Source organism: Tachypleus tridentatus, chromosome 9 (genome assembly GCF_004210375.1).
Source record: "Tachypleus tridentatus isolate NWPU-2018 chromosome 9, ASM421037v1, whole genome shotgun sequence".
Classification (NCBI taxonomy): domain Eukaryota; kingdom Metazoa; phylum Arthropoda; class Merostomata; order Xiphosura; family Limulidae; genus Tachypleus; species Tachypleus tridentatus.
This window is the reverse complement of record NC_134833.1, coordinates 63,875,733-63,894,538: the sequence shown is the minus strand read 5'-3', so window position 1 is coordinate 63,894,538 and position 18,806 is coordinate 63,875,733. Positions and strand designations below refer to the sequence as shown.

Below are 18,806 nucleotides of genomic sequence, written 5' to 3'. Positions count from 1 at the left end.
GATTGAAATGCATTAAGTCATTAGGAAATTACTTGAGAGAACAGTCGAATTTCTAATTTCAATATGATCTGAAAGCTACAAGAACACCTGTGATTATGAAGTTTCATAACTTCATTATGAAAACGGGACCAAACTATGAAAGAAAAGAATATATAAGATGGGATCTAAGTGAAAGGGTAAAAAAAATACCAGAAATTGTGAGAGAGATAACTAAAACCGAGCAAGCCAAAGGAAAAAAGTAATATCCTACCAGTAAGAAACAAAACCCAGTTCTAAACATAAGATTTATTTGTTATACATAAACTGGTATCAATCAGCTATTGGTAAAAATCAATATAACTGTAATAAAGTTGAAGGGAAAGTAAAGTGCGAGTACGACACGATTTAAACAAATTGGTGTCAGAAGTGGGATTCACAATAAAGCTAAATTGTTTTAAACCAGCAACAATAACCTGTCAATGTTAATGAACGATATGCAAAACATCACATTGGATACCAAAACACATTAGGTGGGCGTGAGATGAGTTTGTAATTAGCAGAGCTTGGTTTTAATACTTTTGGTAGTATATTGTATGTGATAATACTAATTAAACTTGCTACGCATACGCATTCTTTGATGATTGAAATTTATGTTTATTCATAGGGTGTTACATACACAGCCTTATGCTCCATGTCTTTAGAATGTCTGTTTTAGAATAAGGGAACATCAACTCCTATATATTAAGTTAAATAGCTTTTTTTTCTGCTGATTTACAGGCTATAGAAACAGAACAAATTTTAAGTGGGAAATGCTTAGTAAATTGCACCTATTTCATGTTGTTATCACAACAAATTCTTAACACTGAAGCTTTACCTCACAATGGTCAAACACTGTTTATACCCCTCGAGTCTTCCAGTGGCTCAACGGTAAATCTGAAGGTTCATAACACTAAAAGATGAATTTCGACACCAGTGATGGGCATCATACAGACAGCTGAATGTGTAGCTTTGTGCTGAACAAAAACAATGGTTTCTAAGTTCAATGTGTTGATAAAGAGTTTTGCACACCATCACATCTCGTGAATAGAATAAAAACAAAGCAATAAATTCTTAGTCCACTTTCGATCAGAATATTTACACCAAAAAACTATGAGAGTATAATAATATGAAATGCTATGTATATGCATTTATATACTTGTGTGTACAAACTAATCTAATTATTCAAAGGTTTGGATTTGCTGCTTTTAACTCAGCCCATCCTTTGATTTTGTACTAGTTGGCTTAACTTTATCAGTATTAATATTCTTTTTAAATATATATATATACACACACACACATATAGGCAAGATTCGTAATATTCACAGTTTTTTTTATAATTCGGAAACATAAATTTACCGTTTTTTAAGCCTTAAAGTTTTTAAACATTGATTTTACGTAAGTTACCCTGGTTGGTTTTAACCGTGATGACTTTTATTCACTGCTTTGAGATGCTTAAGATATACAATAAGATCAATATTATTGATTAGAGAAATATTGCCTCACTTGGTAAGACGACAGTGAAGACAAAATATCCTTTGCAGTAGGAAAAAAAAACGAAAATAAAACTTGTACCATTTTTCGTGCTCTTAGTTTTTCCAGTTTTTTGCCCTCGATTTCATTGTATCAAAGCGTTTTTTTTAGCTGATTACACTTAGCAGTAAGTAGGGCGTGTGCCTTTTTAAAGTCTCTTCCTACTTCTTTTAAGCTTAATACGTGAATTACATGTTTCAGTTCCATGGGAATACCGAATGAACGACGTGATGTCCGAGACCGCAATATTGAACGAGATTTGCAGATAAAATGTAATTATGTTTAATGCGAGTGAAATTCAGCACAATGTACCGTCAATTAATGTCACATAACTTACATCAAATGTTTCATAGTTCGTAATAATAGAACTAGAAGCCGAAGAGGAATGAAACCGTGTTATAATTTCTCCTTGTTCCTTATGTCAAAACTTACTCTGTTATAAACCCAAACCATCTGTGGTTTGTCACTATTAATCAAAGCTTAAAATCATTTCTACTTTAAAAGCAACCAGAATTTTACTTACTAAAATTTGAAAATGATCTTTTCACTGTAATTGATGCAAACAGCAAATATTCAGAACTGGAAAGCTATGAAGCAAAGGCCTAAACAAACAATAACTTGTGCACACATCTATATAAATATTTCGTTGTGGTTGTAGATGAACATTAAATTTACTAAGCATACGAAAACGTTGTCTTTTCTTTGAGAGCGTTCCTTTTTCCAGCCGTCTTTTGCATCATGCCACGTGCTTTTCAATAGTTATTAAAATACATCACATTAAAGAGGTACTTGTGATAACGCGGGCTCGAGTCCTCGTCACACCAAACATTCTCGCTCTTTCAGCCCTGGGGTCGTTATAATATGACGGTCAATCCCACTATTCGTTGGTAAAAGAATTGCCCAAGAGGTGAGTGGTCGTTTCGCGAACTGTAAAAGCAACTTGCAGATTGTACTTTTCGAATATTTTTTCGAGGAGCAAACTGGGTTGATCCGATTCTTATAATAATTAACTGTTTTATGATTAACTTGTAACTCACATTGATATTACAGCGTTTATTGTATTGACTTCTGAAATGAATGAGACAATATACGGATCCATTACTGGATGTGTAGTTGAAACAATAGAGTAATCCATTATATTGTAGATGTAAGATTGATACAATATAGGAAATCCTCAGATTGTGGATGTAAGGTTGATATAATATAGGAACTCATCAGATTGCGGATGTATGATTGAAACAATGTAGGAATCGATTATATTGTGGGTGTACTGTTGAAGCAATACACGAATCCATTACATTTAAATTTACGGTTGAAATAATATAGGAATTCATTAAATTAGAATTACTGTTAATGAATGAAAAAAAAACCAACAACATTAACACTGACAATATTGAACAAAATAAACATCTGGTACAGTAGAAAAATAGGAAATATAGAAACTGATAAGAAACATGAGCACTGAGTAGAGTTTGAGAAACAGAAAACATACGATCAATAACTTAGGAAACAGAAAATAAAGTTTCAGAGAAAAGGGACATGCAGGACCATTTTAAATAAAGGAAGTGTGTACAGTGAGAAACTGTATGAGAGAGGAAGCACGTGTGGAAATATTGAAAAAAAATGAGAAAAGAAATATAAACATTCAGACCATCATGACAAACAGGAAATGCATACAATTAAAGGTATAAAAATGTGACAAACGGATATTCACAACTCAAAGAGATGGGTAAACAAAAGACGAAGATTGGGAACTTTATGAAAAATGGGAACGGAAAAAAATCAGAATAATGAAAAAGAAAAGTTACAGTGTCGTAATAAAGAGAAAAGGTGAAATATTCAGATACTGTGGAATAACACATAGACACAGACAACGCAATGAAACGGATAGGATTTTGACATTCCAAAAAATGGGAAGAAAACGAACACGTGAAACATTGCACCATGTGGTAAATATAAACAGGTGAAAAAAACCTAAAGAATAGACACTATTAAAGAAAGAACAGAGAAGACCAAAAACGGTCTAAACTTTACCATTTAGAGAAAGATGAAAAATATCTCTGCATAAGAAAAACATGGCTATTCAAAGTATTGCGAAAAAAAAAAGGAGTAATATACACTGCTAGAAGATATAAGAATAAATACGTCTTGGCAACTTTAATGTTCGACGATTTATCTTTAAAATGATTGGTAAACGGTTTTTAAGCCTTATATTAAACCTTTAGAAAATCGGTCTTCATTACTTTTGGCAATGTGTAAATATACAGAAGACCCCCAAAAAGTAGTATCACCACGAGCGATAGAGATTTACTATCTATTCTGGGTTTCGTTTTGTATTATCAACCGAAAATCCCTTGCTAGATTACTTAAGAGTTATAGAGATATCCTCACCGCTTTTTAAAGAGGTTTCTATTTCTAGTCTGAAAACCGTTCAATCCTCTGACAACGCCAAGCTAAACCTTTTTAAATCGTTATTGAATTTGAGGTTTTAGCATTTGATTATTTAAGCATTTATGACTTATTATCTACTCGTGCACTATAAAAAAACGAACATAAAAACTGGACATACCGACCAACGTAAATTGAAGTGCTGAAGGTTTACCACAAATCTTGTCGTTGTAGCAAATACGTCAACAAACAATCACTGTGGTATTCTGACACTTGTCAAGAAAAATAAGCCAACCAGTCACCTGATCGCATCGACAAATACAAGCTCTCAGATCTAGAGTGTGTTAAAGGAGAAGTGTAGTAATTATTTTGTTGGTTAAAGGAGAAAAAAAAAAACTTATGGAGACAAATAATAACAAATACTTTATCAGCAAAACCTAAAAGGTATCACAAACAAATACCTATTGTGACAAATTGTAGAGCTTGCTGCTGAATACAATAACTAAACGGTTGAAACTGTCTAAGACTTTAAAAAACCAGTGAAAGTATAAAAAAACGGAGATGCTTGACTTGCTGAGTTAAAGGACAAAGTTAATGTCTGGATGATACCTAAGAGAAATATAACGGTTAATTACATTACACTAAAATGATCTGGGAACCTCACCTCTTTCTTAAAGACCATATTGCCACATCCAGTTATTTTGTTTATCTGATGACTGTGCATATCCTGAGAGTACCTATGAAATGTGGTTTCTACGGTAAAATACTTCATCATAAGGCTTTCATGTTCAAAGCACAGTACTCCAACCTGCGTGTTTTTCATAATGCTTGTATTTCAGAAAGATGATGGTTTCAAACTGTCAGTTTTAACTACCTGTACAATCATACTTGACTGGCATGTCTTTGGATAGTATCATTCTCTACTTGTGTGAGGTATTTGATAATTTAATAGGAGGTGTGACTATAATACTTATCTTGGCAAAGCCATGCTCTGTTGGCCTGGTTCCCAGGCAAAGTTCCTTTACGGTTATGGGGGATAATGTTATCTGGGATGAATGAATGGCTTTTACTATTGTATTTTGTGTTTGTGGATTCTCACTTGTTGCAAGATGCCACACTTTGCTTGCTGCATCTGAAATAGAACTAGTTTTCTTTGTTTTCCATTAACTACAAAGAATATCACTATTTTGTAAACTACAAAGAATATCACTATTTTGTAAATTCTAAGTTCCAAATGTGAATAGGTTTCATATTAATATTTTGTGTTTTAAAGGAATGCTATGTATATTCCCCAAAATGCTCAAATTTAGGTGGCATTCCACTATTAAATGTTAAATAATATCAAAATTTAGTTCTGATACATGCTGTTTCATTTCAACTTTTTACCGGCTGTGAATGTCACGAAACGTGTTGACTTCCATTTTCAAAATAAGTTTAATACACGACGTTCTGCACATTGAAGGCTCCGTTTCAGATTCAAAATAACTTTCTTTAAAACCACCAAAACCATTAACATGATTAGTTTTTCTATATATTTATATGATTAGGTATCGAAAATGAAAGGTATAACCATAGAGGTCTATGTTAAATGGCGATCAAAATAACATGACAACAGAGGCTCAGGTGCTTAAATTTTACCGCTTTATTCATTAGTTGGTTTCCATAACTGTGGCAACCTTTCTTGTGGAGGAGAAATGCCTAATCTGTATTTCAGAATGGCTGGTATGGGTATACATAATTTACATCTTTATTAATAAAGCAGAGAACAACGTTTGAGTCTTACGAGGTCATATTGAGGTTAACGTCTTAGAGTTTGGTTTGTTTTGAATTTCGCGCAAAGCTATACGACGACAATCTGCGCTAGCCATCCCTAATTTAGCAGTGTAAGACTAGATAGAAGACAGCTAGTCATCACCACCAGTCGCCAACTCTTAGGCTACTATTTTACCAAAGAATAGTGAGATTTACCGTACATTATAACGCTCCCACGGCTGAAAGGACAAGCATGTTTGGTGTAACGGGGATTCGAAACTGCGACTCTCGGAGTCGAGTGCCTTAACCACCTGGCCATGCCAGGCTCATGTCGTAGGAACGAGAGTATAAACGTGTAGAAGATTGTAGGGGTGTTGCAGTTAAATGTTCGGTAATTAATTAGTATGGGTATAAAGGTGTTCCTTTATATAGGTTTAATTTTGGTTTAAGTTGCTGTTTAAGTAGGGCTTTTTGATTTTGCGTTTGTTTACATTTTTTCCCTACTTAGTATCTGGGTGTTTCCTCTGGTTATGTTGAGTTTATTTAGCTTGCAGTGTTCAAACACGTGTGAAGGCATGTTTTTGTGTTCTTTGAGTCTGGTTTCCATTTTTCGGCTTTTGTCTCCAATATAGAAGTCATGGCAGTTGTTGCACTGTATTTTATAAATAATGTTGGTGTTGTGTCTGTCAATGTAGTTTATACGTAGTATTGACTTTAGTTTTGTACCTGGTTTTTGAATAAATTTGGTGTTTAATGGGATATTGTGTGTTGTTATAATTTTTCTTTTCCAAATGTTGGTTGTTTTTTTCGCTGATGTAGGGAACATATGGTATGCAGCAGTGTAAAGTTTTGTAGTCTGTTGTGTCTTGGGATTTATTGTTTGTTGTTGATCTAAGTGTGTGTGTATAATTTGTTCCACGGTTTTTTGAGGAAATTTGTTAATGTTGATGAAGTGTTGTTTTATTTTGTTGATTTCTTCGTTAATTGTATCGGTTGAGCATAGTTTTGTGGCTGTGTTTATTTGGTTTGTTAATATATTGATGTTTTGTTTTGTTTCATGTGATGAGTTCCAGGAAATGTATAATCCAGTTGATTTCTATTTTGAATTGTATATCAGTTCTTGTGATCTTGAGGTTGAGAAATGTTATTTGACTAGTTTTTCCTGTTCACAATTAAATTTAACGTTGGGGTGTATAGAGTTAACGTGGTTGAAAAAATTAAGTGTAGATGTGAATCCATCAGTTGTATCATCAACATACCTGTACCAGTGTAGTGGTGGGTGTAAGGCTGAATTGATTGCTTGAGATTCAATCTGCAATCACTTTCTAGAAGTGATATATTTTTACCATTATTCATGTAGATACTCGTGTATTATCTTTGGAACACTAAAAGATATACAACAGACATAGGACCTATTAGTACATAACTTTTTTCCAAGCATAAGCAATTACCTGTGTTTGCTTCTAAAAGGGATATTACCATATGATGTACAATGTTTGCTACTGAGGATCTACACCACCATTCAACGTTTGTCACACATATACAGCCAGACAAATCATGTTTACATGCTGGGAGTTGTATGTGAAATACTCCAATGTTTTCCAGTTTTTGCATTATTCATAACGTGCATTATCTTTAGCCTTAAACCCCTGGGTACCTTCAGATGCAACACAGGTAAAGTACCATGTTTTTGAATTTAATAACGTGGTAGAAAAAATGTTCGTGTTCTTGCAACAGATTGTACAATTGCGAAATGTTACATCAATTTGTACTACATTAACCGGATTCTGACAGCCATGTTTTACCTCACTGTGTGGAAAGAAATAGCCAAGTTAGGTCTGAGTGTTTCATTAGCTTTCCTGACAGCACTGATTATATTTTTAAGGTGTCCGTTCTGAAACAAAATTATAATTGATTGTATGAATTTTCTTCTTTATAGTGGATTTTATTACTGATCATTATCCATCTTTTGGGCAGTTTGCAAATAGCAAACTATCACCTGTTTCTTCTCAGTTGATGTTGTATAATGAAGGTATATTCAATATAGTGCTTTAATATAATGTGCAATCAGGACGTAAGAGTTTATGAAGCTCGTCAGTTATTCGCATGATGCATGGTCCATCAAATATCAAACTTCATGCCAGACAATTATAACTGATGTCCTTATAACTGATAATAACTTCAGTTGTGTGCATCTATTTATCGTTGTACTACATTGGCAATAAGGAGTTATTAGCATATGATTCCAGCATCAATAGGATGAATGGATAATCGTACATAAGATCTTCATAGGATAACTGCACATATATCCCTGTGTACTGTGTAAGTCCATACCTCCAAGTTTCAATGCCAAGCCTGTTTTATTTATCTGCTGAATCACCATTACCAAGTTCACAGTAGCAGCGTGTAAAATACAAGAATTCCATTAGAGTCATCTCACTGTAAGATCCTCCAGTCTCTCCAAAATGATTGTTACTACAAAGAAGTATCTATTTTTGGGTGTTAAAAGATAGTCTTTGACTTTAATTGACATTAGCTGAGCACATGACCTGAGGCCGTGAATCAACTAATGCCTTTCAGTGACTTACACTTTCTCCCATCCCTGATAAAGTTATGTTATTGATACAAGTAACCATTTTCATCATGTTAAATCCACATAGAATCTTTTCTTCCTATTTTTCTCTTTTACATCCGCTACCAGTGATGACTAACCCTCTCATTTGTTAACAGTCGTTTCAAAGAAAACCATACAGCAGTGGTTTACCAGAAACACTACCTGCGTGAGGTTAGGTGATTTTTGTTCAACCTAGTCAACTATTTGGTCTTAGAGACGTATTGTTTACAGTAATTCTTTCATATTTTGACATATTTGAAATCTAATTACAGCCGCGGTTATTGAGAATTTCGTTTTGTTTTTTCAAGTACAAACTTTTAAGTCATATCTCCCTCGACTCTTGACAGCTTTCGACTCAGGAGGTCGAACCCTTTCAATTACTACTTTCAGGGTCTCATAGATTAATTTAATCTTCTTCTTCTTCATGTGTCAAATCTGCGGCAGACATCGACGACCATGGCATGCCAGACTTCTCTGTTGTCAATCCTCCTTATCAACTCGATGTTGCTCATTGAGTTCTTAGTGACATAGTTATTGAGGCTGTCAATATATTTAGTTCTTTGACACCCTCTGCTTTTCCTCCCTTCTATTTTTCCACATAGCATCTGTTTCTCTATCCCATTCTTCCTACAGATGTGTCCTAGAAATTCCATTTGTCTCTTTCTTATAGTTTTCATGAGGGACCTTTTGTATCCTGCCAGTTCCATGACTTCCACATTTGTTTTTCTTTCAGTCCATGATATTTTTAGCATCCTTCTAAGGAACCACATTTCAGCAGCTTCTAATCTCTTCTCTGTATCTTTGTTCAGTGTCCAGCTCTCACAGCCATATAAGAGAACAGACCATACATATGATTTCAAGGTGTTAATTTTAGTGACATTTGTTATGTTCCTGTTTGTGAATATGGACTTCATTTTATAAAAAAGTATCCTTGGACATTACAATTCTTTTCTTTATTTCTGTGTCACTCTTTGCATTTGATGTTATAGTATATCCAAGATACTTGAAGCTTTCGACTTGTTTTATTCTCACGTCCTTGCCGGTTATGCTACATGTGGGTGTAATTAATTGTTTTGAGATAACCATGCACTCTGTTTTCTTTGCGTTTAACTGCAAGCCTTTTTCTTCACTCTCGTCTACTGCTGTTGTGAGGAGAGTCTGTAGATTTCGTTCGGAGTCCGCAATAAGGACTGTGTCATCAGCTTAGCGCAAGTTGTTGATATTGCATCCGCCTACTTTGACTCCCTGATGTTCATTGATGTTTCGTAGGATTATTTCGCTGTATAAGTTAAAAAAAGATCTGGTGAAAATACACATCCCTGCCTCACCCCTCTTTCAATTGGTCTATATTCACTCAATTCATTTTCAATTTTGATAGCTGCCATTTGCTGCCAGTAAAGGTTTCTAAGGATTCTTAGATCTTTAGCATCGATGTTCAGGTCTGACAACATGTCGAATAGGTCACCATGTCTCACTTTGTCAAAGGCTTTAGAATAATCGATAAAACATAGATATAAATCCTTTTGTACTTCCAGTGATCTTTCCATGAGCATGTTTAGAGCGAAAATTGCATTTCTAGTGCCTTTATCGGCTATAAATCCAAACTGAGTATCAGAAATCTCTGGTCTTATCTTATTCCTCATTCTAGACATGAGTACTCTTAAAAGTACCTTGGTAAGATGACTCATTAGACTAATTATCCTGTGCTGTTCACAGTCAGTTGTTCCGGGCTTTTTCGGCAATGCAATAAAGACTGATTTTTTAAAGTCTTCCGGTATTTCACCCGTGTCATAAATAGTGTTCAGTAGTTTTGTCACTTCCTGGATTCCCACTTCTTTTAGGGCTAATAAAAGTTCAATGGGTATGTCGTCTGGACCAGCTGCTTTGCCTTTATGTATCTTCTTCATTGCATGTTCCACTTCATCAGGCATAATTGGAACGCCTTCTGTGTCTATTTCTATGTGTGGGGGTTGGGCTTCTGTTGTCGTTATATAGTTCCCCAATATATTCTGACCATCTGTTAAGTATATCTTTTTTATCCATCAAGATTTCTCCATTCTTAGATTTTAAGCATCCTGTTTTTGCTGATGGAGTCTTTCCTGTCACTTCACTAATTTTCTTATGCATATATTTGCTGTCTTTTACCTTGTTATTTTCAATCTCTGTACACTGGGTGTTAATCCATTCTTTCTTGGCAACATTGCATTTTTTCTTCACAAGTCTATTTATTTTTTGGTATTTTTCCTTATTAGGTTTAGCTTTTCTTCTCTCCTCCATTAGATTAAAATCTAATCTAATTTTGCCTAAATGAATTTCAATTCGAGGATAGGCTAGTAGAGATCCTGATGAGTAATAAAATTTGGTACACGTACGCTTTACGTTTGGTATTACTGACACAAAAAATATAGCTAATTGTTTGGTTTTGAATTTCGGATAAAGCTACACGAGGGCTATCTGCACTACCCGTTCCTAATTCAGCAGTGTAAGACTAGAGGGAAGGCAGCTAGTTATCACCAACCCACGCTAACTCTTGAGTCACTCTTTTACCAACTAATAGTGGGACTGACTGTTATATTATAACGCCCCCACAGCTAAAAGGGCGAGCATGTTTGGCGTGACGGGGATTCGAACCCACTACCCTCAGATCCCGAATCGAGTGTCCTAACCACCTAGCCCTGCCGGGCTATAGCTAATAGAAAGGAAACATAAACCTCACAGATTCATTTACCATAATCCTACTTAAAATTATTTTCAGTGTCGTGGCTGTTGAGGATTCCTTCTTGTTATAACATAGTAGCATACAGGAACAATTGCTTTGTAAACCTTTGCTGCGAAAAAAAAAATGGGATAAAACATTTAATGAAACTTTTCTAAGCCTTTCTTTTCCAAGGTTTTAATTAATAAAGGCAAAGTAAATATAATATAAATATAACATACAGCTGTTATAATAATCTCAATACTTATACTCAGTACTGTTTCTATTTTCGCACTTACTTTATATATTTTTGTGATCTGAGAACCGCTGTTGTCTTTTGATAATCTTATTCTTTATGAAATCCATGTTCTTCATTAAGAGTGACTTAATTAACATTATTTTTATAAAACACAATTGTAATTTCCGCTTTTAACTATGCAGCACTATATATAAAACTTTCTTAGATTAACGAATTATGGCAGAATTGGATGCAATGTGTCATGTTCATTATTTGAAATTCAGACAAAGTATTTTCTTTTGGGATTGATAACGTAAGGGAACTAAATGCAATATTAAGATTTTTACAAAATTCATCGTGCCTATTTAAATACCGAATGCTTAACCAAGGTTTCTAATAGCACTTGTACGATGTAGAATTTGTAATGAAGTTGTCAGTTAAACATGTGACGTATGGCTAAATTATTCTGACGCACATATACATTTACAACACGCGCTGTTTTATGATTGTTTATAGGCTTTGTTGGTGTATTATAGTAGAACAGTTATAATTTATATTATATACTGAATTGTCGTCTTCAATAAACACACAAAAAAACTAAAACACACAAAATCGCGTGTTTGTATATTAATTCATTTAAATACTCATGAACAATTTGGATTATCCAAAGGTTTAATTAACTTTACAAATATTGATCCTACAAACAAGAAGAGAAGAGGGCATACTGAGGAAAGAGCTTGTGTTAGTGTACAGATCTTGTGTTAGTGTAAAGAGCTTGTGTTAGTGTAAAGATCTTGTGTTAGTGGAAAGAGCTTGTGTTAGGGTACAGATCTTGTGTTAGGGTACAGATCTTGTGTTAGTGTAAGGAGCTTGTGTTAGTGTAAAGAGCTTGTGTTAGGGTACAGATCTTGTGTTAGTGTAAAGAGCTTGCGTTAGGGTACAGATCCTGTGTTAGTGTAAACGTTCTAAGAATAAATGGCACGAAATGTGAGTAAACGGAAGTGAAAACAAAGATATTAAAATTAATAGTCTTGAAACAGATTTTGAATTGTTTAACAGATCTAGCTTCTCGAAGTTTCTTTCAAAAAACGAGGTTAGTTTAATCAACCGCAAAGATAAACAGAACGAAACCTTTCGTGTCTGTACATAATCAGTTTTGCACAAAATACATAAAATTAAAAGAAACCTGCTGTCTAAGTGATCCAAACTGTTACTAAACTTGGGAGTCATCAGTGTTTATTGTAATAGAGGATTTTTGATCTTAGATAAAATAAAATATAACAATGTTGAATATCATGAGCATAAAAAGACCATGAGTCAGATAAAACTCTCCCCTTTCTTAGCCAGAGGCTCGAATCCCTCAGATAACCTATTGTGTAGCTTTGCACCAAGAAAAGAAAATTTATAAATAAAAGATTTAATGAAATATTCAGTAGAAATTTTATATTTTTTATTTGGAACTAAGCACAAAGCTACGCAATGGGCTGTCTGCGCTCTGACCACCACGGTGTCAAAAACAAGTTTTTCGTGGTGTGAATCCGTAGAGATATCGCTGTGCCACTGAGAGGGGGGAGTAACTCTTGACAGTTACAGCTGTAATGTTGGCAATGTGAAGTACACCGCATTTAAAATGATATTTCACGTTTGAAAAAGCTGTTATCAGCTTCTAATCGTTTTCTAGTGAGCGGAGAATTTATTACTTTCAGTATAACTTGGACAGTTAACCCTTGTTGAAGGTTTAAAATATACGAAGTGTTCTTAAGTAGTCACCATTGTGTTTATTATGTTAATTAAACACTGAAAGCTTATAGTATGATTTCAACACCTATAGCACTGACAGTACTTCTAAATACTTTATCATTTGCTATAGTATACCAACAGTATTTTATAAGCACAAGGAAAAGTACCATCCCTAGTGACAGGAACAGTTTAAGTTAATTTAACAATTTAAATTGTTTCATGGATTTTAGAGAGGTTAATTGTGTTGCACTCTTGGTGTCACATAGAGCCAAAGGTCTGAGTTACTTGTACCGTCCACCATGAAAAATAATTATTGAACATTTCTGTCATGTTGAGAACCATTCAACAATAATGTGCAGCAACTTTATTTTTAGTCATTAAGTTTTGTCACATTTTGAAATGTGAATGGTAGTTTGGTTAATTCCAACATCAGTTTAGAATATCCTGCTTATGAGATATAATTTACCATCAACATTATTCATGTCTGTTCAAATGTGAATGTTGAGCTTTGTTTGCGTGCACAGCTTTGCTAACGGGAGACAGACGCCGCGGTTCGCAATATATATAAAATCTGAACACATTAATACTAGCATATGCCCATTGCAACAATTTGACGTTAATTTTCCTAAAATAACGATGAATAAATATAAAATATTCACTCAACCCAATCTGTTGAATGAGAGCGTATATTCAATATTATTGTCTAGTGGGCTGTTTGCAAACATTTTTTGTCATTCTTTGTGTTACTTCAATAAACAAAAATTGCATAGTTGGTTTTAAGTAAAGGAGGCTGAATACAATGTATTGTTGGCAAAAGTGCTCGAGTTTTGTGGTACTGGGTGAATCCAGTACAATAGCATGCTCAGTTTCGCTCAGTACCCACAATAATTTTTGAAATGTGAATGGTGGTTTGGTTAATTCCAACATCAGTTTAGAATATCCTGCTTATGAGATATAATTTACCATCAACATTATTCATGTCTGTTCAAATGTGAATGTTGAGCTTTGTCTGCGTGCACAGCTTTGCTAACGGGAGACAGACGCCGCGGTTCGCAATATATATAAAATCTGAACACATTAATACTAGCATATGCCTATTGAAAGAATTTGACGTTAATTTTCCTAAAATAACGATGAATAAATATAAAATATTCACTCAACCCAATCTGTTGAATGAGAGCGTATATTCAATATTATTGTCTAGTGGGCTGTTTGCAAACATTTTTTGTCATTCTTTGTGTTACTTCAATAAACAAAAATTGCATAGTTGGTTTTAAGTAAAGGAGGCTGAATACAATGTATTGTTGGCAAAAGTGCTCGAGTTTTGTGGTACTGGGTGAATCCAGTACAATAGCATGCTCAGTTTCGCTCAGTACCCACAATAATTTTTTCCATGGGATGTCATCGTTCCTTGTCGTTTTACTGAGTGCAAGAAAAGGCTATCACTAAAATGAGTACTTTTTTTACGGTTGTCATTTCTACAATAAATATCAAAGGGGAAATATTCAATTCAATTCAAATCAATTTATTCGACATGGTATAATATAATATTGTACATATATGATACTGACGTCAAATATAAATAAATTATGCTTTCTTTCCGCTCATATTCACACTTCTACCTTCGAAATATTTCTTTCAATCAGTCGGCGAAGGAAGGTTCATTGTTTTCATGAAATTTACTCACAAAAGGAAACACTTGTTTTTAATATGTTTTCCTTACGTTGACTGTAACGTGCTCTTGAGAAAAAGCATTTTGACATACATTTTTATTTCTGCAATTAACCGTTCAGGAGATACAGAGCGTGATAGATAAAAATTTAGCTATTATATATAGAGATAGTGACGTGTTGCTGTGCATTGGAACCATTGGGCCACGGTCGACTTGTTTTCTATTTCTACTTTAGATTTATGGCGAATGTTTGAATGCGCAACGTTGCAATGTCATTAGGAATAGGCTTACCATTGGAAATATATGTTACGTCAGTTTATGACCAAGAATATTGTATAGAAGATGAGCAGATCAATTGAATGCCCTGAGCTCTAATTTAAAATCACTGTTCGTAACACAGTGAACAGCAAAGAACCTACAAGAAAGATTGTTCTAAGTTGTTCCCCATCACACTTTTGTATGTGCAAGATATCCCAGGATATTTGTCGAGGAATGATACTCTCGAAAACGATTGCTAACGAGTTTTAAGCATCAAGTAAATGACACGTCTAAATTTACAGTAACAGCTCTAAGGACCATATAAAATTAAACCAGAGATCATGTGATATCCTTTTTTGTTGTACGTATGAATGTACCTGATTGGGAATTCATTGACTTCTAGGACATAGGGAATGGCTAAAAATGGTCTTGGAATATGACATTCACGTACAATGGAGAATGAATGGAAGGTTTGGTAATGTGTGTGTGTGTGATGAAAATAGCAGTGTTGTCAGAATTACCCAACTATGGACATTAGAAGAAGTGTGATCAAGGATGGATGAGAAAGTCTCCTAAGTTTCATTATGGGGCCTTGACATCATATATATAATTTATTTCCTGAAGTTAGCAACGGATTTGTAAAATCCTGTATGAATATGAACTTCCATATGTGACATGTAAGTGATATTGTGAATCTTAACAATATCATAGAGCAGCCATGCAAGATGCATATCCCATAATTTATCACTGTAAATTTCCAAGGCATAATACATAACTTACTTAACAGAACTTAAAGCTAGTGTGTAAATTATTATATATTTCATATTATTATACATCTATTGAATGGGTTGAACAATTTTCTCTGTATCCGTATTTATTTTCATTTATAAACTTAAGACCTTCTGGTCAATCAAGTGTGTGTTGTGGATGATATACGGACCACGTAATGATATATTTTTAATTGTGGCTTTAAAAGAAGACGAGTAACCTGTAACATTTTATTATCATTTAGATAAACCAGAAGTGATCATAAAATTAGGAGTAAACCAAGTCTCTTGGACAGTGGCAGAAGGCAGAGACATCCATCTTTTATGTGAAGTTGACGCTATCCCTTCCATAACCAGCAGTGGTTGGTATTTTAATGATCAAGCAATCCAGAATGACCATTTGCAGAGAGTAGCTGTCAATAACCTAACATTGGTGATTCAACGAGTACAGCGCCATCACAGTGGCTATTATCGATGCTTTGCCACTAATGTTGAGGGCAGGGGAGAAAGTAAAAATGTACTTGTCAAAGTAGAATGTAAGTAAAGCTAAGAAATTCCGTAACTACCGTTAACTAGTTAAATTAGAATAAAAGTTAGACCTTTTCAAAAAATTGATCTATAGATAAAAATAGCACTGTGTAATTTGTAAATTTACTTTATACAAATAACAGGGAAATATTTCTTTTTTCTGATGTCGGGTTCTTCATCATAGTATTATGGAAGAAATATTTCCCAAACTTCTCCAGTCTGACAATTTTCTATATTTAGTGTCCCTCTACCTCTAATATGTAATTCTTCGAGAGAGTGTAGCTATAATTACAAACCGTCTAAAGCTTGCATGTGAAGAGTGTTAAGAGTTATCATCTTTATAATAACTCTAACACTCTGGCCCGCCATGCCTAGGTGGTTGAGGCGTTCGACTCGTAATCTGAGAGTTGTGCCAAACATGCTCGCTCATTCAGCCGTGGGGGCGTTATAATGATGTGGTAAATCCCACTATCTGTTGGTAAAAGAGTAGTCCAAGAGATGGCGATGAGTGTGGATGAATAGCTGCCTTCCTTCTAGTCTTACAATGCTAGATCAGGAACGGATAGAGCAGATAGCCCTCGTGTAGTTTAGCGCGTAATTCAACAAACAGACAAAATAACACTTTAGTGATAGCGCTAATTAACCCCATTTATCAAAGTTGCGGTGTAATCTGAAAAACAAATCTTTTGAACTGAAACGTGACGGGATAAAATTTAGTCGGGGGTCTGAAACGAAAAATAATTAGAATACACTGAAACATTAAATAAGTTATTTTGGTATCAACAGAGTTTTTGACTGTAGTCCCAATAATATAGTTTTTGTGTTTAACATCAAAGCCAAACCAAATATTAGCTGAAACGGAAGTAATTAGAGTACTGTTGCGTCTATATTTGACGTACAACAAATTCAGTTAAGTACGTTTTCTAAGTGTACGATCTGAAAGTTTTTTTTAACTCTGTTGTGAGTACTGAAGAAATGTAGGTGTGCATCTTCTTCGCAATTAAACAGCTTTCTGGTGGCCAAGCGGTGCTTCACCAAGTCTATCTCTCATAAGCATTTTTCTTATAAGTATTATCCTCCGAATAATCTTCAATGTGACGTAAAGTATGAATAACCCTGTACATGTATCTATCTGTGTATGTGTGTGTATTCTACTTACAAGGCACATAAATAGTTGCGTTGACTATTTGTCAAACATACACACTCACGTAACTGAGCACATGACACTTAGATAATTTCTTTCAGAAAGGTCCGGCATAGCCAGGTGGTTAAGGCACTCGACTCGTAAACTGAGGGTAGCGGGTTCGAATTCTCGTCACATCAAACATGCTCGCCCTTTCAGTCGTGGGGGCCTTATAATGTGCAGTCAATCACACTATTCGTTGGTAAAAGAGTAGCCCAAGAGTTGGCGGGGGATGGTGATGACTAGTTGTCTTCCCTCTAGTCTTATACTGCTAAATTAGGAACGACTAGTGCGGATAGCCCTCGTCTAGCTTTGCGCGAGATTCAAAACGAACCAAACAATCAAGGGCCTGTAGCAGTCAGTAGACCAACGTTTCGGGAACACTGAAGTAGACAATTCTCTTTGTTATGAATTTAGCCAAGCTACGCGATTCTTGGCCTAGGAAACGATGCAGTAATCGAAACCGTGAAGTTTTATTAGACAGTATTCCTAACGGTGACTTACTGTCGATGTTACACAACTTATTTGTTGGTTCTTATATTACAATTTCTTGTTTCTCACTGATCAAAACCACGATGGTACAACGCTGAAATTATGGGATCAATTCCCTTCGATGAACACTACAAATAGTCCTCGATGTGGCTTTACTTATGGGACACATATATCATTTAACGAGACATTTTTATTTCGTTGATTATTTTGGCTTTATTAATGATTTATTACATGAGTTATCATTTCTTGATTTACATTACTTTTCAATAAAACAAGAACGTTGAAAATGTCGAAAATATACTTCAAACATTCTCCAACGTCTATTTAATCCTTTGTCACTCGATAAAATGTTTAAAAACACCACCAGAAAATAGGACTGAAAATTCACGACATATAAGCATAAATTTGCATTAAGTTTGGTGTCAACAATTTGGACAACATTAACTATAGGAAAAATAAACTTTTTAAATGCTATATTTCAGAGGAAGATTCGATAGACAGATGGATTTATATCGTCTGTTAACCTCTTTATTATGAATTTTACTTTCGATATTATAATATGTTTTACCATAAACTAAAAGTAATAAAAACACTGTTTAATTACGTCATAGGTACTAATCACGGGCAGTCGTATTTATTTACCAATAAAACGAAAAACTTTTTATAAAATTAAAGTAAATATTTTGTAATAACGATCACGATAAAGAATATTTAGTAACATTATATAGACATCTGAAACCAAGAAAAAACCAATATATGAGTTTATCAAATATTTATGAATATAAATACAACGTAGAAAATGAAAAAAAAAAAGATACAGATATATCCTTATGTTTGTTTAACACTTAAAACGAATTCGAAAGTATAACAGAAAGTAGAAGAGGGAAAAACAGAGACGTGGATAAATATTTGTATATATGAAAAAAAACAA

At 34.3% G+C, this 18,806-nt stretch overlaps 1 protein-coding gene across 1 annotated transcript in view; it reads left to right on the top strand.

The window, feature by feature from the left end:
* LOC143227382 (cell adhesion molecule 1-like) overlaps positions 1 to 16,216 on the top strand; it is a 105,207-nt gene extending 88,991 nt beyond the window's left edge. The window contains exon 6 of the mRNA XM_076458835.1: positions 15,918 to 16,216. Within this exon, the coding sequence (XP_076314950.1) occupies positions 15,918 to 16,216 (299 nt within the window). The remainder of the gene's footprint in view (positions 1 to 15,917) is intronic.
* The last annotated feature ends 2,590 nt before the right edge of the window (positions 16,217 to 18,806 follow it).